Source organism: Leucopleurus acutus (genome assembly GCF_964270905.1).
Source record: "Leucopleurus acutus genome assembly, chromosome: 8".
Lineage (NCBI taxonomy): Eukaryota > Metazoa > Chordata > Mammalia > Artiodactyla > Delphinidae > Leucopleurus > Leucopleurus acutus.
Window position 1 is genome coordinate 61,096,430 of NC_139151.1, and position 24,742 is coordinate 61,121,171.

Genomic DNA, 24,742 nt, shown 5'->3' on the forward strand with positions numbered 1-24,742 from the left:
GAGTGTGGAGGAGGAAAGTCCCAATGTTTTTCCCCAGGCTTCATGTCCCCTCACCCTCTAAAGGCATAAGAAGTACCTCAAAACCTTGGCATCGTGTCCTCGCCAGAGAGAAAACACCCTGACCACTTCCCCATCCATGTACAACTTTCTTGGGGCCCCAGCCCTACAGAAAAAGCGTGGGAAAGAAGAATGAGCACAGAATAGAGATTTCCCTTTTATACATATTGCAACAAGTTCTCCAGAAAACATTCATCGGAAATAAATTAAAAAGTCCTCTTGCCACTGCCTCCAAACATAAAAAGGAGCCTACACCCTGGCCCCAGCACAGGCCACTCAAGGCCCTGATTGTCCATGGAAGAAAGTTAAGGATTGAGGGGCCCAAAGCCTGAGATGGGAGGGCCAGATCCCTCCTCTGAAGTATCCAACAAGAAAGGCGAGGTGACAGCGTGGGCCTGGGAGATGGCAGCCAGCTCCTTGAGAAACTCAGGGAAAATGACTGCACAGTAGACAGCATTCTTGACTCGCAGAGCCTCACCTTGGCGGTCAGGGGTCCCACCCCGGGGGGGTAGGACTGGTGTTGATGCCCCAGGGGAGCCCCCACCTAGGCCAAGTCCTGTGCCATCTCTCCCAGGCTGAAGAACCATCTGTGCCGCCTGCCGAGCCCTGGTTGGACTGTGTGCATGCCGTAGGAGCAACTCCCCCAAGGACGGCCTCCGGCTCTTCACTGGGAACAAACAGGAGTGTCATGAAGCTGCTGGCGTCAGGCAAAGTTCCCTGGCCTGGCAGAGGAGATTCCCCTCCCCACGCACCCCCACTCCCCCAGGGGCATGGACCTCTCCACTAGAACTCTTAACGCCAAAGTGCTGCCTGCCCAGCCTCCTTCCCTCTACCCAACCTCCCCAACAGCCAACCATCATGCTCAGTCTTTAGGCAGTCAACCCTTCAGGTACTTCATTCCCAGACAAGACCCCTCCCTTCTCCAGGCCCCTTCACCTTGAGGGGTTCTCTTACTGCGCCTCCCTTTCCAATCACTCTTCTACCATCACCAAGCTCTTTCTCCTCAGTCTGTAACATGCCCTTATTCTTGCTGCCCAGCACCCTCCTATACTAGATGGGTCAATCCTCTAGACATTTCCTCCTTCCGCTGCCTACCTGTAACACCTCACCCACACCTCTGCTCCTTCAATACCCACAGGTGCTACATATGCAGTCATAGTTCAGTGACTTTATCGGATCTGTCACACACCACTGTCCCTCCAAGTTCTGCTCTCCTGTGCCACCACTTGGCCTTCCACCAATCCCTCTCCGACATCCACCAAAGCCACCCTCCCACTGGTTGTGGCCAGACAACTTCATGTCAGCTTAGACTCAAATGAACCATTTAAAATACTGCCTTCTCTTCTCTAATTTCCTTCCTCCTAGATTGCTGGCTCTGGATCTGTTCTTGGCCCTGTCCAGGACCTAGGGCCTAGACTCTAGGGATCTAGTCTCTAGATCATGATACCATTCCCATTCTCGACCTCTAATAATGGCTACAGAGATATGCTAAACAGATATATTAGATTTGGCATTCAGAGCCCTTTACAACCAGGTTCACACACTTCCTCGCACCTCTTCTAGAAACTCTACACACTTCCTCCCACCTCTTCTAGAAACTCTCCCTGCTTTGGCATCCACACCTATGTGCTCCTCCTGGAACCCTCCAGGCTCCTTTCATGCCTCTGTAGCCCCTTCTGCCTTAATTTTGCTTTCCTCAATGTTTTCCTCCTTGGCCTAATTTCCCCATCCCTACCTCTCCTCTAATTTGCCCTCCACTAACTTCCCATTTTACTGCTCTATCACATTGCATTTTAATAACTTGTTCTCATGTCTTCTACCTCATACATTAATCTGTGAGTTTAAGGGCTTGGACTCTGTCTTATTTACCTCTATATCCCTGGGCCCTCCACAGTGAACATAGTACCAGGACTGTGGAAGCAAGAAATAATTCCTGGTACTGGACCATGAGGAAATCATGCTAAGGAACTTCAGCTGGGCCCTCACAGCTATCTAATAACCCTTCTGGTACTCTCTTCCCAACCTATACACTTTCCTCCTTAAGCCCCCATCTCACCTCTGCTCTCTTGCTCAGCATATTATTTTGCCTCCTACTTCAATTAGCAAATAAAGGATGACTTCAACTCCCTAAAATTTCCCTCCACACCTCAAAACTCCACTTGTACATAACATTTCCTCCTTTGATCTCTCCTCATTTGTCTCAAAGGGGGAAAAAAACTTTCCTGTGCTCTGGATCCCACTTACTTCCACCACCATTGGGACCTTGCTCCCTCAGTTATGACAATCCTCTAGTCACTATCTAGACTATCAGCTTTTTGAAAGCAAAGATCACATCTTGTACCTCCCTGAGTCCCCTGTATCACAGACAACACCTAGCACATACGGCAAGCACTCAGATACTTGTTGATGAAAGATCTAAATTTAGAATATCATGGTCATATTTAACTCTTCCTTCTTCCTTATACCCCACAACCACTCACCAAACTCTGCCAGTACTTCCTTCCCATTTCCATCTTCCTTTCTAGTTCCACTATTCTAATTCAAGCCTCACAGGTCACATCTGCATTATGGCATAAGCCTCCCAATTGCTCTTCTGACTTCATTTTCTCCTAGCTCCAGTGCAACTAGCACATGAACTAACATACTGATCTCTCCATTCCCAGATCTAAGAACCTCCAATGGTTTCTCACTGCCTAAAAGTTTACAACCTCTGCCTAGCCCAACTTCTACGCTGAGAACCTTCTGCTCTGACCAAATCTTTCCAACCTTACTACCAACTGTTCCACCAACTTCCAAATCCCCTGCTCCAACTAAACAATTCATGCTGTCCCCTGAACAAAAGAATAAAGCCATCCCACTCCTTTGCCTACCCAAGTCCTACCCATCTCTCAAGGCCCATGTCAAATGCCATGTCCTTTACCAAGCTTTAACAATATCTCAACCTAGAGACTCTTCTGTCCCCTTGCCCGTCCCCAACTTCTAGAGTAGTTTTTGCTGGTACTGTTGGTTTGGCTCTCAGTAGACAGAACTATGTTTTTCCTCTGCCCAGAAACCTGAGGACAAAATCAAGACTCTACTCTCTGCAGCTCCCTAGTTCCCGGTGCAAGGCTTCAACCTTAATAAGAAACTCAGTTAACCTGAGCTAATTAGTTGCCTAGGGAGGACAGGGAGGTGGTGGCAGGGTACGCCTCACCTAGGGAATCAGACCGGCGGGGGGCAGATCCTGCCGCAGGGCCCTCCGTCCAGTCCAACTTGCCACGGGCAATGAGGTACTTCTTGGCTTTGGATAGCAGTGCTGGGAAGTCCTCCTGGGAGGCTGCAAAGCTCTCAATCTTATTCTTCACAGAGCCCAGCACCTATGAAGCACAACTTCATGACATTTCTGGGTGGCTCTAGACTGACATAGTCCTTTCTAGCCCCGCTGGGCCTATTCCCAGCCCCCCCAGAGCCACTCCAGCTGTGGGCCTGGCCCACCATGGAGCCTGGACGCACCCATGCATGCATGCATCGCACACCTGCAGCAGGGACTTGACACTGGGCTGGAAGACCATGTTGGTGTTGAGCAGGAAAGAGCGGAGCAGGGGCTGGGGGTGACAGGCCAGCTGGGCCACCAGCCCCGTCAGCAGGAAGTTGACATAGACGGAGTTCTGCAGCATGTTCTCGAGTTTGGCAAAGAGCACAGCCATGAAGGGGCCTGGGGTGGGGTGGGTGGGCACAAGGATACAAGGCCTAAACACAATGCACATCACACGCATTCCTCCCCAAAATGAAACCCCCCCCCACCACTAGATGAAAATTATTTGTGTCAGAAAATGATTTGCATGTTTAAATATCCTGTGACCACCTATTCTGGAGGAGATAAAATGGCAGACACCACATGGACCCACAAGAGGTCCAGATGCCAGCTTTATACACATTCTAGCTGAAGGACCAGACCACAGGCTCTGGAATCAGACAGACTTGGTTCAAATTTTAGCTTTACTGTTTACTAGTTAAGTTACTGGATGAATCAAAACTCTCCAAGCATAGTTTCCTACTTGGTAAAATAAGAAAATACACCCACCTCATAAGGTTATTAAGAGGATCAAAGAGATACTGATACACAGCATTTAGGCCAAAGTCTAGCAAATTATAAGTATTCAATAATAACCATAAGCTATGTAATATTTCTCAGTTTTTTAAAAAGCTTCACCCAAGAGGACAACTGAAGAAAGAACAAGTGAGAAAGTGATTAGACCAAAAGAAGAAATCAGGTTATATATAAGACAGGGGATAACACTAGACCTGAGTCAGAAATAAAGCAAAAAGCAAGCATAGTGAAGGCAAAGACGGTGACTAGATTGGTCAACTTAAAGTTAGGGGAGGAATCTTTGGAGAACCAAAAAAGAAATCAGGTCTGTTCAGGAGCAGGGAACCAAGGTGGTGAAATAGAATCTGTAGGGAAAAAAGAGCTTAGTTCAGGGCCAGAGAAAACTGATTCAGGACAGACTCTTTGGTGGAAAAGAGGATGGCAGAAGGGATTAGAATGATCTTCCGGGAGAACTGGCCTCAACTGAGCCGGATCACCAACACTAGGACTGTAGAACCATCACAGTCTGTCTGGTCAGGGATTTGTCAGGGAGAGGGAGTGTGCCTAGGAACTGCACTAAGACTTGAGGCAGGAGAACAATGAAGGGCAAGAGACACTGAATCCTGAGAAAGATCCTAGAACATTCTTACTCCACATGCACATGACTAGCCTTAGCTCTAAAACAACTCTAGCTTAGCAGGGTCCTAAGATATCCCATAACTTTGTCCTTCTCATCTCCGGGGACTTTTCTGCAAGAGAAAATGCTCAGATGAGTTTAGAAGAAGAAAAAGGACAGAACTTCAAATAACGCTTCAAGAAAGTGGTAAAACCTGCACACCACCTTCTAGTGGTCTAGAGAAGGAAAGAGCAGAGCAAAGCCTAAATAAACGAAAAGACATATTTTCTGTAGTCTGCAAGAGAGTTGTCATTACTCCAGAGCAAAAGGCCTGATGCTGTGCAAGGCCCAGCTAGGGCATGTACTGATCAATGCATGATAACTGGACTACAAACAACAGGAAGATATGCGGGTACCTTGGTCAACTTGTATCTGCCATGCACCCAAGAGATGATAATCCTAAACTACCACATGCTGAGTTCTCACAGTGTACCAGCATCATAGTAAGTGATTTACATGCAACAAAGACATAGATGGAATGCTAACTCAAGGTATGTCTAGTCCAAAGCACTATACAGCTTCCCAGAAGTGCCTCTCCACCAATCCCCAGCATGGGGTGTAGAGTAGGGACAAGAGCCAGATGAGGGTTGGGCTGGGTAAAGCTGGCTCTCAAACAAAAACAAAGAGGAGTTAGCCCAGCCACTCAGGCCAGATCTAGCTCCAAGGTCTTTTGGAGAGACCAAAAGAACTTAGCCAGGGGGCTCAGGGCCATGCTTTGTCATTTGCCCTGATAGAGGTATTTCACTGATCTAATTTACCCAGAGAGAGGTATTTCACTCTATCTGCTTCAGTTCTTACCACTAACCATAAACCCTTAGAAAGTCTTACTGAGCAGTCAGGGCAACCAACAAGGTGCAAGGATAGGGAACAGGAGAAACTTGAAGCTGAGCCCTTCTCTAAAGAGGCTGGGAGAAAGGAGGCCAGGGCTGAAGAAGAGAAGTATACCAGAGAGCTGACCCTGGGCCACAGAAGAGCTGACAAGAGACCCAACACCCAGACAGATATATTGGTGGGAACAACATGGAACAGCATGATTTATAGGTGCCTCACATACAGGACAGCACGTATGTCTTCCACATGGTTCAGATGTATTGCTGTGATTCACCAGGAAACACCAAACACAGAATATCCTAATCACACATCCCAGAAAATGGCCAGACTGAGGAAGAGGAGGAACATGCATAAAGGACAGACATACAAGACTCAGACATAAGTCAATACTCAAACCAGCACAAGCATGGAAGACTACAGACAGACACTGAGACACAAGTATGACATGATATGTATCTGGAGGGGACCCAGGCAAAATGGATGAGGAGCTAGGCAAGTACACAGGAATGACATGGGCAAGAAGTCTCAGAAACCAGCACAAACATGTGGAGAACATGCAAAGAGTACACAAAGGAGAAGACCTAGGCTAAGTAGCTTACCAGTGAAGGGCTGGCTTGGCAGCTGGCTGAGAGTCCGCAAAGGGCTGCTGAGGAAGGGGCCAGGGGGCTCAGGGGCACAGGTGAAGCTTTCGTAGGCCTCCTCCTCCTCAAGAGGTAGTGAAGGCTCTAGAGGGGGCTCTGAGCCAGCGCCCCCATTGCTCAACGCCACCTCCAGCTCCCGGAGCTCCTGCCCAAAGCTCTCTAGTCCTGCCACGCCCTCGGAGGTGCCCTCTAGTAGTTCCCCAGCTCCCTCCTGTGGCACCCGACGAACCTTCTTGGCCCCCTCAGGCCATGGTCCTGGCACCCCATTGAGCTGGGGAGGGCGCAGGTGGCCAGGGCCCTCCCTCACACCCAGAGCCAGCGCCCCCCTCCCCAGCTCCTCCACCTCCCCTTCCCCTGCATGGCCCCTGCCCTCCTCAGGCAGTAGGCTGCGTTTCTTAGTCCGGGAGCCAACAGGACTGGGCTCAGGAGGGGGCCGCTCGCCATCATAGGGGGCAGACCAGGTACGGCAGGCTTGGACACAGCGGTCCACACCAAGGCGCGCCTCACGCAGATACTCCAGGTAATTGTCTTCCAGCTCACCGGGCTCCTCCACAGGGCTGGGCCGTCGGCCAGGGCTGGAGGCTGGGGATGCAGCAAGCCCCGGTGAGCGAGGAGCTGGGGCTGGGGACTCGGAGCCACCCAGGCTCTGCTGTCGCAGAAAGAGGGCCAGACGAGATGGCGTGGAGGCCCGGGGTACCGTCACCACAGAAGAGGAGTCAACGCTTGGGCTTCCAGGGCCTGCAGAGGGGAAAACACATAAGAGAGATCAAAGAGCCAGAGGTGCAGGAGGAAGGATGAGACACCTTGGGTAACTAAGAGAGAAGGCAATGAAGCAGAGGAAACATGGGACTGATTCAGACAGCTGACTCTCCACCCCTCAAATTAAGCTTTTCCTCATCCACCACCCCCTCCTCATTACCACCAACACCACAAAAACAACGGAAATAGAAGAGTACAACTGGAGTGAAGAAAAGGAACAGCTTTGCTCAGAAGCTAGATTTCTTTGGTGGAGTTAAGGATCCACCCTACAACACCCCTCATCAACCTCCCCAAAGGTGGAACGCCACTCACGGCCACCTCCCTCCTCCCACCTTCTGGCTAGCTCCCCCAGAACCCGGGCCATACCCGTCGTGTCCTCCCTTCTCCCTGCCTCTCTGCTAGGCCCACCTCGTGCCCACGAGGCATGCTCTGGACGAGGTGGGCTGGAGGCACGGTGCCGACAACAGCGTGGGATTAAGGAGAGAAACTTGTCTGCTGCTCGTCCATATAGGTCCACATCGCGCACAGCTGGCTTCTGGCTCAGCATCACATGGTTACATGGGACAAGATACCTGGGAAAGACAGCAGAAAAGGGACACAGGATAGATCAGGAAGGAAGGACAGGGCTTGGGAGAACATCAGTGGAACTATATGGCTAAGCCAGGCTTCGAGAGGACACACACACAAGCAACCCCAATGCAACCCATCGCCCCAGCAATGCACAAGGCCCTGAGGGCCCGGAGGGTTCAGGATCAGCCATCCCTCAGCCCTGCCCCCACAGGTACCTGAGAACCAGCTGCAGCAGGACATCCTCACAGCTGAGGTTCAGTAGGGTCCTGAAGAGACTCAGAGAGACCATGCAGAGCTGGGGGGGGGGGGGGGGCGGGGAGTCACCATAAGAGCTCTCTACCCTCCAAGATGTTTACCAAATGGAAATCTCCCCAACCCCAGGCCCAACCAACCTCTCCTGGAGCAATGATGGCACAGGGCCTGGCACAAAACAATCATTCAAATATTAAATAAATGATCACATGATCCTTGTGGTCAAGACTTCATTATTCACAGATAGGAACGAACCACATGTCAGATTTAATGTATTTCTATAGACCATACACATGTCAGCAAACTCTCTGGCTATATATACCTGGCAGCAGAGATACCAGCAATACTTAAATGGAATGAATACCCATGAAGAGACCCCAGGAAATACTGGGACTGAGTGAATGACTAACAGGAGACAACAGCAACGTGATAACTAAGGGAATGCCTGTCAACAGACTATAGCAGCATAGTAACTGAACGCCTACCAACAAAAAACCAGAGGGAACCTGGAAGAATCCCAGCTGGGAAGTGGGTGGGGCTGTGAACAAGGAGTCTGAGTCACCTCTCCAACACCAGTGTCTCTCTCAGAAGGTAGGATAAAGAAAAGTTCAAGGGCAGCTGACAGGAAAAGGAAAAAATAGGTGGGTCCAGAACAAGGGAAACTTTTGTTTTAGAAAAGTAAAAAGGGTGGTTCACCTCTGGCTAGATGAAGAGAAGAGACACATGTAAGCACTCCCTCACTCCTATGAATCCCCGAAGCACTTTCTCTATACTTCCCTTACGGCAAGTATACCTTGAGCACCCTGAAGACAACTATTGGGTCTTAGTCCAGGGCACTACCTGCACAGTCTAGGTGCTCATCATTAACTAAATGACTGTGGGGGAATTACAAGCCAATCATGGGACTTCCCTGGTGGCGCAGTGGTTAAGAATCTGCCTGCCTGTGCAGGGGACACGGGTTCGATCCCTGGTCCGGGAAGATCCCACATGCGGCGGAGCAACTAAGCCCATGCGCCACAACTACTGAGCCTGCGCTCTAGAGCCCGCAAGCCACAACTACTGAGCCCATGTGCCACAACTACTGAAACCTGCGTGCCTAGAACCCACGCTCCACAACAAAAGAAGCCACCACAATGAGAAGCCCGTGCACCGCAACGAAGGGTAGCCCTCGCTCACCCCTAGAGAAAGCCCACGCACAGCAATGAAGACGCAACACAGCCATAAATAAATAAATGAATACACACATATATTCAAGGAAAAAACAAAACAAAACCAAACAAAAGTCAATCATGGTGGGAAAGAGATAAGATAGCAGTTCCCATTTTAGACAGCATGGATGTTTATCCTAAATGACCATTTTAACTAGCAATGAAAACATTCAGACTCACTGAAAGATTGTGTGGTAGGCAGAAAAAATGGCCCCTCAAAGATGTCCCGGTCCTAATCTCCAGAACCTGTAAGTTACCTTACATGGCAGAAGGGACTTTGCAGGTATGATTAAGGTTATTAAAAATTTAAGATGGGAAGAGTAGCCTGGATTATCCAGATAGGCCCACTCAAATCACACGAGTCTTTAAAAGCCAAGAACCTTTCCTAGCTGGGTCAAAAAGAAGAGAGATCTGAAGCATGAAAGGGACTCGATCCACCACTGATGGCTTTGAAGATGGAACAAGGGATCACAAGCCAAGGATTTAGTTGGTCTCTAGAAGGTGGGAATGGTCCTCAGCTGACAGCCAGCAAGAAAACAGGAGTCTCAGTCCTATATCTACAATTACGTAAATTCGACCAATGATCCCAGTGAGCAAGGAAGCGGATTTTCTCCTAGGGCCTCCAGAAAGGATGCAGCCCCGCTGATGCTTTGATTTTAGTGGGGTGAGGTCCGTGTCAGATACATGACCTACAGAACTGTAAGATAGTAAATTTGTGTTGCTTTAAGCCACTATGTTTGTGGTAATTTGTTATGACAGCAATAGGAAACTAATACAGATACGCAGGCTAGCTAGCCAGCATGATTCACCTTAAGCCACAAAAGTTGGACTATAGCAGTTACAAAGTCAGGCCAACAGAATCAAGCTTAAAAGGGCTAAACAGGGGAAAGGAAAGCACCTGCATGTTTAACATGGGCATCCTAAAATCAGAAGAGATTTGGTTCTTCCAAGAACTGAGAGCCAAGAATAAATACCCCAAAACCATGAAAGGCTCCTGAGACCAGGGAACCAAATGCAAGACTAACAGAAATATATGCTGAAGACTAAAGACACTGAGGGAGAATCAAAGAAGTTAGGATAAGATTAAGACAAAAGCAAGACGGACAGAGCCCAATACAGGAAGAAAAATCAAATCCTAGGAAGGAAATCAGCATTCCCAAAACATGAACAGGACATTCCATGAGGCCAAACAGATTTAAGACCTTGGTCGAGCTTCAGCATAATGAGAAATAAAACTTTTTCAATGCCTTTGTAAAATTAAAGCTTTGACATCTCTTCCCTATCAGTTTATGACAATAATTCTTAACCCAAGGCATGTATCATAATTACATTTTGGAGTATTATAAAAGTACACATGCCTTGGGCCTACTCCCAAAGATTATAACTCAAGAAATCTAAGGCAGAGCCTAGAATCTGTTGTTATGGTTACTGTCATTTTCAAATTCTAAAGTGTACACTTGGTTCAGAAACACTGGTCAAATCAGAGTCAGTCTAGAATATCTCATATACACCCTAACGTAGCTTCAGAAACCTCAACTATACAAAACATAGCTATCCAGGAACCTTACTTACCTGGAACCCTACTACCAGGTACCTCAGTTATCTAGAACAGTTTTCTAGAACCTTTAGTGATCTAAGAACTTCTATTTTAAACACAAGGACCCAGAGAACTTCAATTATTTATAATAAAAGAAGGAAACAAAAATGGTTGACGGAGCCAAAATAAATGCCATAAAGTCCATGGCTAAACTAATGCTTTACTCCCCCAGAAAGACTTTGGGTCTTTATGACTTAGAAACAATTTACTCCTATTTTATATACATTTCTATTGGTTAAAATCTAAACTTCTTACCATGGTCTACAAGGCCACACATGATCTGAACTCACCCACCTCTCCTTCCCTTCTCCCCTTTGCTCACTATACCTCCAGTCACACTGGTCTTTCATTTCCTCAAATACATTTCATTTCCTGTTCCCCACGTATGTACTTTGCATGCATTGCTCCCTCTGCCTAGACTGTTCTTCCACTTGCTCTTCAATAGGCTAACTCCCTCATGACCTTTAGGTCTCAACTCAATGTCACCTCCTCAGAATGGTTTTTTTGACCACTCTACTGTTTTCTAAGCACCCTGTTGGGTTTTTTTTATAACAATGACCTCAATTTTCAATTATTTTGGTTATGTGTTTACTTGTCTACCTCCTCTATGAAGGAAGCTCCATGAAGTCAGCAACCACTGCTTACCATTATATCCTCAGTACCAGAGAACAGTATGACATATAGTGAACATTCAATCAAAATGTTCTTCAGGAAGAAGGAACGTAAGTAGGTAGGCGGGCAAATGGGTGCCCCAAGTTCTATAACTCTACAGCAAATCCAGAGGGAAGAAAAGGTAAACGTACTAGTAGCAGCTGGATCACCTATCAAAGCAGACACAAAGCCTGAAGAAGTGATCTCAAGTCACCCAGAGCAAGTCACAAAGCGCTACACAGCTGAAGAGAACCTCAGGTCAATGCTACATAACAAGTGTCACACAATGGCAACACCCTTAGCCGTGACGAGCAGCCGAAGTCATCCAGAAAAGGTAACTGTGTCCTAGATCTGTATATTACAAAAGCAGGAGGCCACATTAAAATTGTACCCAAAACAGTTAAAAGTTTAATACTAGAAAGAAAATGCCACCTAACTTTGAAGTGATTGCTGGAGACAAAGGCCAAAGAAGGGCAGGAACACCCTCCCAGAACAAAGGTCGGAGAGAGAAGATGGCTCACCCAGGTAAGCCAGGACAGAGGTAGGGGCCATACCCGGGAGTTGCTGCCAATACGGGCAACAAGGGTGTCCAGGATGGTGTGGGTGTCATGCCGGTGTAATAGCAGGAATCGCAGGAAGGTACGGAGCAAGGCAGGCTCTGAAATACTCCGTAGGAAAAGTTCCAGATAAGCGGTACTGGCAATCATCTCCTCCACAGAGGTCTGGACAAAGAAAGGGAAAGTTTGGAAATTTAGGGCTTCCCCACACATATGCTAAGCCACTTTCCCTAAGTTCTAAGGAGGTACCAGGAGCAGACAGGGAAAAAGGGAGGAGTACCCAGCCCACTGCCACCCACATTGGTCCTGGCATTGAGGTTACCACCCCTCAACCTAATCCCTTAATCTGCCTTGCCACCCATGACTCTCACCTTGTGCAGGGCAGGGCCCATGACAGGCACCAGGAACCCATTATGGATATAATCTACCAGCTGCTTTTGCACTAGAGGGTGAGCCACCTGTAAGGGTGCAAGACAGAGGACGGAGGATTTTGAAGGGGGCCATTGTCAGGAAGGGAGCAGAATGGTAGAATACAAATAGGCACCCTACCCCCAAGCTGAAAGAAAACCAGAACTCCAGGGAATGCACCCCCTCCCACCCCATCTCCCCAGAATGACCAAAGGCCAGACCTCCTGGGAACCCCAGTCCCACCTGAATGACTGCGTTGCAGAACTCTAGGGAACTCATGAAGAGAGCAAGGGCTGGCACCCCCAGCCAGTCCTCCCGTCGCAGGCAGTGCCAATCATCTCCTGGAACTTCAATCTTTCGGGGCAGTGAAGAGTACAGGGCACTCAGCCCTGTGGCCAGCACCTGGGGGCCATCCCCAAGGACAGGTTACCAAAGACTCAGACGATATAAAAAAGGGGAACAGGGAACTATTAACCCAGAGTTTTTATGCGAGTAGGGGTAAGAGCTATTACCAGAGCAGATATTTAGTCACCCAAGGTGCCAACACATCACCTGGGAACACTGGCCCATGAAGAGCCTTCATACTTGCCTTATCCACCTAAGCCCATGTTTCATCCCCACCCCAACTCCAGGTGCTGCTTTCAAACCCGGGGGGGCTACTTCCTGAAGGAGAGGGCCCTGGTACATAGTCCCTCCACAACTCCTGGGCAGGAAGGTGCTCTCCCGTGCCTACACCATACCCTACCCCCCATCCCAGGAGGTGCTGACCGGGCAGAAGTAAGAGTGATCCGCGATGTAGCGGCCCACAGTGGGACTTCCAGCTGATAGAGCCATGAGCAGGAGCAGGGCATCACGGGCCTGCTGGCCCAGGGTGCCCTCTCGATGGACGAAAGGTACAAGGCGAGAAAAGAGGAGAAGACGGGGAGCAGCTCCGGGCTCAGGAGGTGGCTGCAGGAAGAACTCGAGCAATGAAGGCTCCCGGGCCAGACACACGCACAGCTGGCTGAGAAGTAGCACCAGGCCTTCATCCAGTGCTGGGCTACTGGGCACGGGGCGGCCACAGGCATCCAGCAAGATCAGCAGAGCCTCACGAACGGGACTATGCCGCAACAGTGGCTGGCGAGCTTCGCTCACTAGCATCTCAAATAGTTTCAGTTGCTCAGCCCGCCGTTCCTCAACCCCATCCCCAAGCTCATCCCACTGAAGCTGCCACGTCAACACACGGGTTAGCAGATCCTCGCGCAGAGCAAACTCCAGCAGGGGCCCAGGAGCCGTGGGAGCCGAGGGCACCGCACGATCCTCCGCCAGCAGTGTCAGCATCTGGTAAGTGTGGTTGCACACAGCACTGAGATCGTCGGCTCCCCCAGGAGCTGCCCTAGGGCCTTGCCGCTCCAGAATTCGCACCACCTGGGGAATCAGGACAGATAAGAGAAAAAAATTTAAGATGATCAGGTGACTAGATGGCAAGGTGAGAGAACAGAGAATATTAGGACTTGGGCAGCCAGCAGACTGGGACCTTTAGCATATAGTCTCCTACCTGGGACCAGTGATTCTTGAAGACCATGAGGCAGGTCTCAGGGTCAGCCATGACAGGAGTCTGCAGACTGGCCCCTTGTGGTACACGATGCCCAGGGCCCCGGGAGGCCAGTCTGCTCAGCCAGTTCATCCTCTCCATGAGGTAGGCCGGGCAGGGCCAGTGGCCAGAGGGCCACACTCTGAGAATTTGCCAGCCGGAGGCTTTCTCTACTTGTGTCTCTAGTCTGCTTCATCCGGTCTGTAGGAGCCAGTAACTGTCCATGGAGCCAGAAGATATACCAGGCTGGAGTAGTGAGCTCAGAGGTCACTGCCCGATCCAGACCTACAAATCTAATTCAAAGAGAAAGGATGGAAGAGGTTAATAGAAGTTTGCCTCTCTCTACCGCCCAGCAGGAAGAACTCAGAACCACCACTCCACTGAGAACTCCACACACACAGTCAGCACCTTAAATTCAACATGTCTAAAACAGAACTGATTCCAACACTAAACCTGTGTTACTCCCCCAGCCTTCTCCACCTTAATAAACGATACCAATATTTACCTACTTGTTCAGGCCAAAAACCTAGGCATCATCCTTCTTTCTTCTTGTCCTTACTTCTAATATCCAGTTCATCAGCCTATCATCTATACCCTCCAAACGTGTCTCACTATTGCAATAGCTTCCAATCTCGTCTTCATACTTCCAGTCTTGCCCCTCTGAGAATCTATTCCCCACATGGCAACCAGAGTTTTAAAACATAAATTATACTACATCTCTCCTCTGCTGAATACCCTCCAATGACTCCCTATCACACTGGTAATAATCCAAATTCTCTACCTTGGTCTCTAGGGCATTACATAATCTAACCTGTATAACCTCCTACCATACCCTTCCTCACTCATGCTTTACTCATACAAGGCTTCGTGAATACTTGCTCTTCCCTCTGTCTGGAGTGTACTTTTCCTGATCTTCACATTGCTCACATCGCTCAGTTCTTTCCAAATGCCATCTCCTCAGAGAGGACTTACTTAACAATTCTATCTAAATAGCACATCTTCCCACCTTCACTCTCTAGCTTCCTAAACCTTTCTTCTTAGCAGTTTTTTTACTTTCTAAAAATATTTATTTGCTTATTTATTTGTCTATCTTCCCCACTACAATGAAGCTCATTGAGGGCAAGGTTTCTCTGTTGTATCCCCAGTACCTAGAGCAGTGCCTAGGGACTCAATAAATATTTGCTGAATGTATGGATGCTTAAGTGAATGAGTGAATGAACAAACAAAGATCAGGAAATCCAGTCTTGATCTGACTCCGGCCCTCTGGGACTGTTGAGGAAGAAATTTTTTTCTAACTATTACAGGTCCCTCCCTAGAAGCCCACCCAGGAGGAAATACACTAATAGACCTTTAACTGGCTGAATAATCTTAAGAGGTAAAAATTCAGAGCCAACCAAAAGAGCAGAAGAATTTTCATTCTAGCAAAGAACACAAGGATACACTCCCAATAAACACACATATACCCACTCCTGTCAGATGCATCCAACACTCACTCCTGGGGACATGACGTCACACCCTCACTAGAGAATGGGGAAAAGTACCAAAACAGCTGTTGGCCTCGGCCATGGCTCACAGTTCCTTCTCATCACATCTACCACCCCCTCAACAATACTGTCTGTCAACAATATCTCACAAGTATAACAACTTCAGAGGAAAAAAAACAAAAAAACTTCAGAGGAAAGGTGTGGTTCAGTTGTCCTTCCTCTTTACACTCAATAAGGCTAAAGGAACCCAGAGACCTGGCAACAGGCCCACATTTGGCCTCCAGTTATATTAACCACCACCCCTTCCACCCAGATACACTCCCTCTCACCATTATCAGCGCACACTAAAGGAAGATAGCAACTATGCTTAAGAAAACCTTCTGGAGAACAAAAGACAGTCTTTTTTTTTTTTTTCAAAAGACAGTCTTATAAAGGGTGGGAGCAGTCCTAAACAGCAGACAGGGCTCACTCGTTGATTAAGTCGGTGTACATCATACTGATAAGTGCTGGGACACTGTGCTAATAATAGGTAAGCACTGGAAATACAAAAATGGATAAAAACAGTTGGTGGAGCATAAACAAAAACTCCAATAGATATTATAAACAGAGGTACTTACAAAAATGTCATGGGGGTGCTAAGGAAAGCAACTAAATCTTCCTGGGAAACTATAAGAGGATTCCAGAAAAGAGGTGATATCTGATTTAAATCTTTAACAACGAGATACTGGCCACAAAGAAAGCAGACGGAAAGGCCTTCTTCATATTAAAAACAGTATGTTCAAAAATATGGCACTGTGAAAGAACATAAGAAGAACATAAGAACTGAAGAACAGTTGCAAGTTTGGTGTGACTTAATCTCAGACTATTTAGAGAAGAGAGATACAATATTAAGTTGAAGGGTAAACATGGGTGAAGGTTATAAATATCACTGAATATCATGCTAAGGACTTTGGGTTTATCTATCAACACCCTGGAATAAAGGAGGTTTTTAAACAAGGAAATGACAAGATCAAATTTGCCTTTAAAAATATGTCAGATAGCAACATATGGTGGAGCAAAGAGAGACCTAACCTCACACTCATACCCCAGGGGAGCTGAAGAAGGGCCAAGCAACCAGTCTCAGCAAAGTAAGGCCTTAACATGTCCACAACTAAACTGCTTCCAGCTTCTAGAACTCAATTCCAAAGACTGACAAACAGCTTCTACCTTGGGATGTCCCTGGGGCGCCCACCTCTGCTCCACTCCTTGACTAACATAGAGCAATGCTCACAGACCCAAGGGGAACTGGCCTCCAGGACTTTCCCTCCCCACCCCACCCCCATTTCTTTTCAAAGACCTCAAAGAGAAAAGCCCCACTGAAATCACTGTCTCAGAACCCAAAAGCTAACACTTAACCTGGACCCTCTTCACGTACTTCAGAAATCTAAAAGAAAGCCACAGCTTGGTGTTCCTGTCACCCACCTAAGACTCCCTCACTCCCTGTTAACCCTGAAAAGTTCAGAACAAGACAGAAGAGAATGGGATCACCACCCTATTACTGTGCCCTTTCCTCCCACAGCAAAGTCTAGAGGAAAGTAGATCCCTCTTCCCAAATTTACCTACAGGCTCAGCCACAAGGAAAAGAGAAGGAGATGATCTTTCAGACCCCCCAGAATGGCCAAGGTCAAGCACTCACCGGAGGGCCCGAAATACAGCCTTATAGGAACACTCAGCAAGGGTGTCCACCAACCTGGGAATAGCAGGCACGAGGCAGGAAATGGCTCAGTCTCACTTATGAACCTTTGCCCTGGGAGAGGCAAAGAGGGAGGAAGGTGGGGGCAGGGATACACCTGCAACATCTACAGCAGACAGAGAGAGACCAAAACAACCTTCTAAGAACAGGTCAGTGAAGTTCTGAGGCTTCTCTCCCCCTACAATGGCTCTTCCTCTTACTGACGTAAGAGGCAGCGATGGGTTCTTACCCTAGATTCTGAAAGTAGAAAGATCTGATTAAAACTTCATAGTAATACAAAAGGGAAAAACAAATAAACAAACCCCACCTCATAGGAGCCTACGATCTAGAGCTCAGCTCAGACATATCCTCTCCGCCTGTCTATCCCTCAGCCTATATGTATGAGACAAATGGGTTATCAGTGTATGGTGCTAACTCACTCCCTCCCCTCTCCCCAGTACCACCTCTGCTTCTTGCAGGGATCTCCCCACCTCACTCCGGCAGAGCCCTCATAACTCACAGCGTGAACTCTATTGCATAGTGACTCCCCTTTACAACAGTAAATCCCCACGTCACACACAGCTTTCTCCACCCTTTTGCAGAAGGGCGACAAAGAAGTCAAAGAGGAGGTGAAACTGAACTAGATCCTAATGGATGAGGAAAGTTCACTGGGCAGAGAAGAAAAGGCATTCCTAGCAGAGGAAGCAGCTATTACAAAGATTTCAAGGCTCAAAAAAGTAACATGTTTGTCAGGGAACTGTGAACAATTTATTCAAGCTAGAACACAGAGTAGAGAGAGAGTGGCCCGAGATGAGGCTGGAGAGGTGAGTTGAGGCCAAATGATGCCATATTAAGGAATTTGGATGTTATCCTACAGAACACAAAGAGCCAAAAGTTTTTAGCAGAGGAGCTCCATGATCAAATTTGCATTTTTAGAAAGACCATTCCAGGGACGGATGAGAAAAGAGCAAGCCTGAAGGCAGGAGACTGTCTGGGGAGAAACATCCAGATGAGAGATGAGGAGGTAGTAAACTAAAGCCTTAACTGTGAAGGTGTAGCTGTGGAGATGAAGAAAACAGATAATATAAAGGGAAATGTATTAAGATTTTCGTGACTGACTACATACAGGGGGTGAAGGAGCAGAAAGATGGAAGATGACACTGAAGTCCTTGCCTGGATTGCGATATGACACACGGTACAAAAGCAGACTTTCAAAGCAAAGACAATGAGTTCTGTTTTGGACACGTTAACTGCGATACCTGTGGAGATATACCATAGATCACTGAGTAACTATGACTGGAACATAGAGACTGAGACTAGATACAGACAAGTAATCACCTCATTATGATATACTTTCATATTTCACATTCTCTCTCTCAACTGAAATTATCTTTTCATGTGTCCATCTCTCCCAACCAGATTGAAAATTCCTTGAGACTTCACAGGACCACATCTTATCTATCTTGTTATCTCATAAAATGTGAGCATCACAAGGGCAGACTATATGCTAAAGTATTTGCTGAATGAATAAATGAATTACTATACGAATGAATGAATTTGTCCTCCCAGCACTTATAAGAGTGCCTGGCACATAGCAGATATGGAATAGATGGTTACACACAGCACTCCAAGCATGTTTCTATCTCTACATCATCATCCACATCTATGTTTCATCTCCTCAGATCTACCACTCAGCTATATATATCATAAAGCAAAATCCATTATACTTAACGCACTACTATTCAACAAAGAATTCAGTATAGCAAACAGGAAGCTTACGAAACCCAGTGCTTTCTCCAGATCAGCCAAGAATTTGGACAGTCCCTAAGAACCATCGGACATGTGACTTGACTCACCTATCACTATCACAATGTGATCCAGGTATTATGTACACCTGTTCCTATGTTTTTGCCACATTATTAAACAAAAACTTCAAACCCATGTCACCCTCAAAGTCTCTTTAACCTCTTTTGGAAACAGAACAATTACAAATCATAGAAAAGACTTTTTTGCCAGGATAACGTCCTCCATGTCATCACAACCCTTCCTGTATATCACATGCTTTTTACTCCACATCACCTTCACTCTCTGTTACAAACTTTTTTTCCCCAAGTCACTGTCACTCTCTTGAGACCAAATTTTGGGTCCAGCTTTGCCACTTTATCACTATGTGGTCTCTGGCTCTTCGATTTGATTCTCCATCTATAAAATAAGAATTCCTGCCCTTGCATACTTCACAAGGAATCTACGTAATTCCCGTAAAATCTGACATCACTATGTAATGCGTGAATGCAATTTAGATGTCAGACAGTAATTCTACTGTATAAATGCATGCTTCCTCAACATAATTCAGCAGGCACACTATCATCACCCTAAATTCCTGGATTTCATGAACCAGTAGAAATAGATTTAAAAATTTTTAAATAGGATTGTTACTTTTTATTTTGGCAAATAGATCCGTTTTTTAAAACCCATCATCCGCTGGCACCATTACTTTACCAGTGAGAGAGCACTTTAATACCAAAAGAATAGGAAAGATAATTTCAGAATAAATTTATCTTTATGGAAAACTCATGTTCCGTATGTTGCCTTTCTCTCCTTCCACCTTGAATAGATAAAAAACTTTATCATGGACTGGCACTGTCCTTGGCCCAGTGTTCAGGAATCATTGTTCTAAACTCTTTCACTATACATGTAAGTTCTATAGGGGTCTGACCATCTGGGCAGATTGCCAAGGGTTCCACCAGCATGAAAACCTGTTCAGCCTCCAGAGAGAAGCAATGAAAGCATACCATAGGACAGAACAGTTGGATCTGAGGCTCAGACTCTAGAACAGAATGGGGACTTGGGCTGCCCCTAATTCCCAAAGAATGGTCTGGATAGGGAAGGTCTACCTCTTCCTGAGGTTGGGGGAGGTATCTGCTCTGTGGCAGACTGTCAATAGAGAGGAAATTTTAGTGGTGTGAAAGGAGCCATTATCTGAGGGCCAACCCAGCTTTCTAGAACATTCAAAATTTCCATGTGCATATGGGTTGGCAGGGAAAAGGGGACCTGTAAAATGCTAATAAAGTGAACCCAATAACATGTCGTGGAGCGAGGAATGAACTGCAAAGGGACAGGAGAAAACTTTTGGGGGTGGGAGAAATGTTCAGTATCTTGAAAGTGGTGATGGTTTCACAGATGTAAACGTATGTCAGAACTCATCAAACATGTACATTGTAAATATGAGTAGTTTATTGTACATAAGTTCGCTTTTTTTTTAATTTAACTGTAAGAAAATGAAAGCAAAGCCATCCTGTTTGGGAGTCGAAATACAGCGTTGTATGTAACAAACCATTATGATTTCCATGAAAGTAGAATTAGCAGCTGTAAGTGGTTAGTCCAATACAGATGGCAACGGTCAAAGCCCCACAGCTCAGCACAGGTAAGGAGCAGCAGTGGAGTAAGGTTGCCCAGAAGCAGGTGGAAAGACAACAAACATAGGCGGTCAGAGCCAAAAAATCTCCATGAGAGGGACCATCTTCAAGTCTGCAGTCCCAAGGAGGAACTTGAGGGAACGAGGGATTCCAATGATGACTCTGTTGAAGAGTAAGCCTAAAAAATGATTTCCATGATCATCGTTACTACTGCCCACGACGCTTATCATTTTTTGATCCTCCAAAATATGTAGAGCCCATGCAGCAGAAGAGCCAAGAGCACAACACTTCCACCCAAGCTGTCCTACTCAGTCTAAAACTACTGCTCTCACTGGGCAGAACGCTCCGCTCAGAACCGACCTCTCACCTTTATCCAAGTCTCACAACCCTCATTCCTTCCCCCATGCCCTACTCTCAACTCCCTGCCGATTCACCACCAGCCCGCACGCTCCCGCCTTCGCCCTGTCCATTCCCCCTCCCCGCACAGGCCTCAGCCCCTCACTCTGGTCCCAGGGTTGTCCCTCACGCCTGCCCACAGGAGCCCCAGGTCCTCAGTAAACCGTGTTCACAAGTCCCTTCCACTTGGCCCCTCAGAAGGCATCCCGGCCCCTCATACAACCCAGCTCCTTACTTGCCCACTCACCCCGAGGCTCTCGCCCTGCTCCCCTACCTTAGACACTCACACCTGGCCCCTCACCACATGCCAGCCCCTCACCCTGTCCCCTCACAACCAGGACAGTCACCAAACCCAGTGCCGTCATTCCCCAGCCCCTCTTCCCCTCTCACACGCCCTCCGGCCCTCACTTACTGTTCAGTCACAGAACTCCGACCCTGAGCAGGCCCGATCGCCACCGCGGTGCTAGGTGAGTTGAGGCCGCCATCGCTCCTCAGGCGCACCAGCCGCGCCCCGCCCCGCGCCACACGCAACCCGCGCCCCCGCGCACCACACGTAACCGCCCAGCGACGCACCGCTGGGCAGTGGCGTGCCAGCTCATTGGCTGGGCCCGGCCAAAGCCAGAGCGTTGATGCTTGTTTCCTGGCAACGGCAGAGCGCAGGGGCGGGGTCGCCGACGGCATTCCAAGCAAGGAGTACCGCCTCTTCCCCCAGGTTCCGCCCCCTCGCACTGAAAACCCCGCCCTTCTGAAGGACTCTGGCGTGTCATAGGGGAAGACCTCTGGGAAGGCGGAGGCCCGCGGGGCGGGGGCGGAGCCTGAGGAAGAAAGGTCGAACCGGAGGGCAGAAGGAGGGACCTAAAGAGCGACGTGACTTAAAGGGGCAGGGAAAGACTGGAGGGCGGGGCTTAGGACAGAGATCCGGCTGAAAGAGAGGCTAACGTGATAGGGGCGGGGTCACGGATCTTGGCTGTGCTGACCGTGGAAGAGGGGGCGTGGAAGGGGAGGAGATAACAAGAGGGTAGGCCTGAGGGGAGGAGTCGGTAGGTGGGCGGGGCCTGTGGAAAAGCAGAGCCCTAGAGAGGGCTGACAGCGAGAGGTCTAGTTCCTTTTTTGCACCATCAGCACGAACGGTTTGGATAGTACCCGGGGGATGACCGCCCCTCGTTGGCTCGCCAACACCTGCTGCCTTGTGATCTCTTGGGCACTATCGTTTTCAGTCAACCCAAGGAACATGGAGTAAGGTCTTCTTTGTCAGGCAGGATTCCAGATCAATTAAAACCAGTCTCAGCCCTCCAGGACCTCAGCCCTTATTGGTAGACAATTGCAACGTAGTGTAATTGCCATCTTGGAGCAGCACTTAGCGTGTTATGTGTGTTTAGAAGATGAGGGGAAAGCAGAGCGAAGGGGCCTAGGGAAGCCGTCCAGGAGGAGGTGATGTTCGAGCAGTCTTGAGAACCAAGCAAGAGTAAGACTGAGAAATGGAAGTTTCAGATAAGGTCTGCAGTTTAGTTGCAAGTATTGTATCGATGTTAATTCTCTGGTTTTGATCACTGTGCTCTAGTTATATAAGATGATAACAAGGGAACATGGGTAAGGAGTTTACAAGGACTTTTATACGATTTTTGCAACTTTTCTGTAAGCCTAAAATTAGTTCAAAAGGAAAAGTATTTAAAAAGAAAAAGAAATGGAAGTTTCAGCCCAAAGGATCAGCACATAACAAGGTGAGAAAGAATGGACAACATGTGGGAGGTACTCTGGAAACTATAATCAGTACAGCTGTCTGGAGCCTAGGGAACGTGCAGAGGAAACACTGTGAGATGAGGCTGAAGACACAAACAGAGGTCAGGTACCAGAGAGCTTTGCAGACCGTGTTAATGTGTTTAGATTTTTATCCTTGGGATAATAGAGAACTATAAAGAATTTTATGATCAGATTGATAATGCCCAAATTAGAATAGTAAGGATGTAGAGAAATGGATATGTGGTTATTAGGTCACCAGGGCTTGATGACTGGATGAATATGAAAGGAAAATAAGAGGAAGGATTAAAAACTGATGCTTAGTTTATAGAAGTCAGACACAGGCAAAACTAAACTACAGGATTGAGAGCCAGGACAGTGATTACCCTTGGAAAAGCGTTGACTGGAAGTGGACAGAGTGGGGCTCTTGATGTGAGTGCTGGTTCATGACTGTGTTCACCTTGTGAAATTCATCAAGCTGTGTACTTAGGAAATGTGTACTTTTCTCTATGTATGTTCTGGTTACTATGCTGTGTAACAAACCATCCCAAACTTAATAGTGTAAAAAAATGGCCATTTTTTTATGCTCACAGATTCTGGGAATTTGAACAAGACATGGCAGGAATGGCTTGTCTCTGTTCCCTGATGTCTGGGGGACCTCATCTAGAAAGTTCAAACGTGTGGTGAGTGACTTGAGGCTGGTGGCTGGAATCATCTGGAGGCTTCTTCACTCACATGTCTGATGCTTGAGCTGGGCCTGTCAAACAAAGTACAGACACCTGACTCCTCCTGTGGCTTGGGCTTCTCACAACGTGGCAGCTAGGTTCCAAGAGAGAGCATCCTGAGAGGGAGCTTCCAGACAGTGAGTGTTCAAAGAAAACCAGAAGGAAGCTGCATGGACTTTTATGATCTGGTCTCAGAAGTCACACAACATCATTCCTGCTATACTCTATTGACTGAACAGCCACAAGGAAGGAGCATCAAAGAATTTGTGACTATTTTTGAAAACTGCCACAATGTTATACAATAGTAATAATAATAAATACTGGTGCTAGGTATTTTGGCTGATAAGCCAGAGATAGGGATTATAAGAGAAAGAGCAGATGGGGGAAGATAATGAGCTCAATTATGGAGCCAATGGGCTGAAAGTGACTGTGGAATGTCCGAGTGGGGACATCCAGACAGCAATTAGTGGTATAGGTAGGTCTGGAGCTCAAAGAGAGTTCTTGGGAGACATTAGATGCAAAAGGAGATCCTGTGGGTGACCAAGATTGACCAGAGAGAGTTGGGAGGATGCAAAGAGAGGAAGGCCTAGGACAGAGTCCAAAGAAACACCAAAACAGGAAGGGTGGACACAGGGGCTTATGAAAGAGACTGAGAAGAAATAAGCAGAAAACCAAGACATTATGGTATCAATAGAAGCCATGGGGAAAGAGGATTTCAAAAAAATAAAATAAAATGTTGGAAACTATAGATGTTCCTTCCAAGAAACTCTCTGAAAACACAAATCTAGCCATATCGCTTAACTGTGCAAAACATTTCATGAGTTCTTCATTGCCTTTAGATAAAATCCTAGCTGTATAACATGACTGACAAAGCTCTCCCTGAGCTGTCCTCTGTCCACCATTCAGCCTCATCTTTTACCACTAGCCTCTCAGGTTCACTACAAAAACCAAGTGATGTTCTCCCAGTCACCCATGCTTTTTGAAATCTCTATGCCTTTGCATACTCTATACACTTTGCCTGAGTGCTCTTCACTCTTCCATCTTATACTTGACTAACTCCTATTCATCCTACAGAACCCAGTCTCAATTAGGACACTTTCTATGTACTGTAATAACCCTCTGTGTACCCACCTAACAGAGTACCCATCAGACTGATGTGTAATTGCCTATCTACCTGATTCTTCCCCCCTACCAGACTGTGAGTTTCTGGAGGGCAAGGAATGTGCTTCATTCATCTTTTATCCCCAATACTTAGCACAATATTGGCCTGGCACATAGCAGGTGTTCTGGTTATGACTTGTTGACTGAGAAAGATGATAGTAGTGAAAGGGACACCAAGTTGAGGGAGAATTTTTAGGATTTTTTTGTTTGTTCTGGTATGGGAGGTTTAAGCATGTTCACAGAAAGGGAAAACTGAAAGAGGT

At 47.3% G+C, this 24,742-nt stretch overlaps 1 protein-coding gene across 3 annotated transcripts; it reads right to left on the minus strand.

Annotated features, from left to right (window-relative positions):
* Positions 1-208: 208 nt before the first annotated feature.
* Positions 209-21,345, minus strand: FHIP1B (FHF complex subunit HOOK interacting protein 1B). 3 transcript variants are annotated; one of them, XM_082845822.1, is made up of 12 exons: positions 21,269-21,345; positions 13,814-14,142; positions 13,045-13,683; positions 12,520-12,678; positions 12,240-12,326; positions 11,866-12,033; positions 7,819-7,898; positions 7,442-7,605; positions 6,233-7,012; positions 3,573-3,751; positions 3,251-3,413; positions 209-724 (listed from the first exon to the last, which is right to left on the minus strand). In XM_082845822.1, exons 2-12 carry the CDS (start codon positions 13,949-13,951, stop codon positions 363-365), a joined length of 2,919 nt encoding a protein of 972 aa, XP_082701948.1. In that variant the 5' UTR covers positions 13,952-14,142; positions 21,269-21,345; the 3' UTR covers positions 209-362. The 3 variants fall into 3 exon arrangements, with proteins under 3 accessions (XP_082701948.1, XP_082701946.1, XP_082701947.1); XM_082845820.1 differs by having other exon boundaries at positions 7,400-7,605; XM_082845821.1 differs by lacking the exon at positions 21,269-21,345 and adding an exon at positions 17,009-17,066 and having other exon boundaries at positions 7,400-7,605.
* Between the last annotated feature and the right edge of the window lie 3,397 nt (positions 21,346-24,742).

Excerpts from the sequence above, each read along its gene's own strand:
- FHIP1B (XM_082845820.1), bottom strand. The coding sequence starts at position 13,951 with ATGGAGAGGATGAACTGGCTGAGCAGACTGGCCTCCCGGGGCCCTGGG. Across the intron at positions 12,327-12,519 it reads TCTGCAACGCAGTCATTCAG|GTGGCTCACCCTCTAGTGCA; the intron begins GTGGGACTGGGG and ends GCACCCTTACAG. Across the intron at positions 12,034-12,239 it reads TGGGCCCTGCCCTGCACAAG|ACCTCTGTGGAGGAGATGAT; the intron begins GTGAGAGTCATG and ends TTCTTTGTCCAG.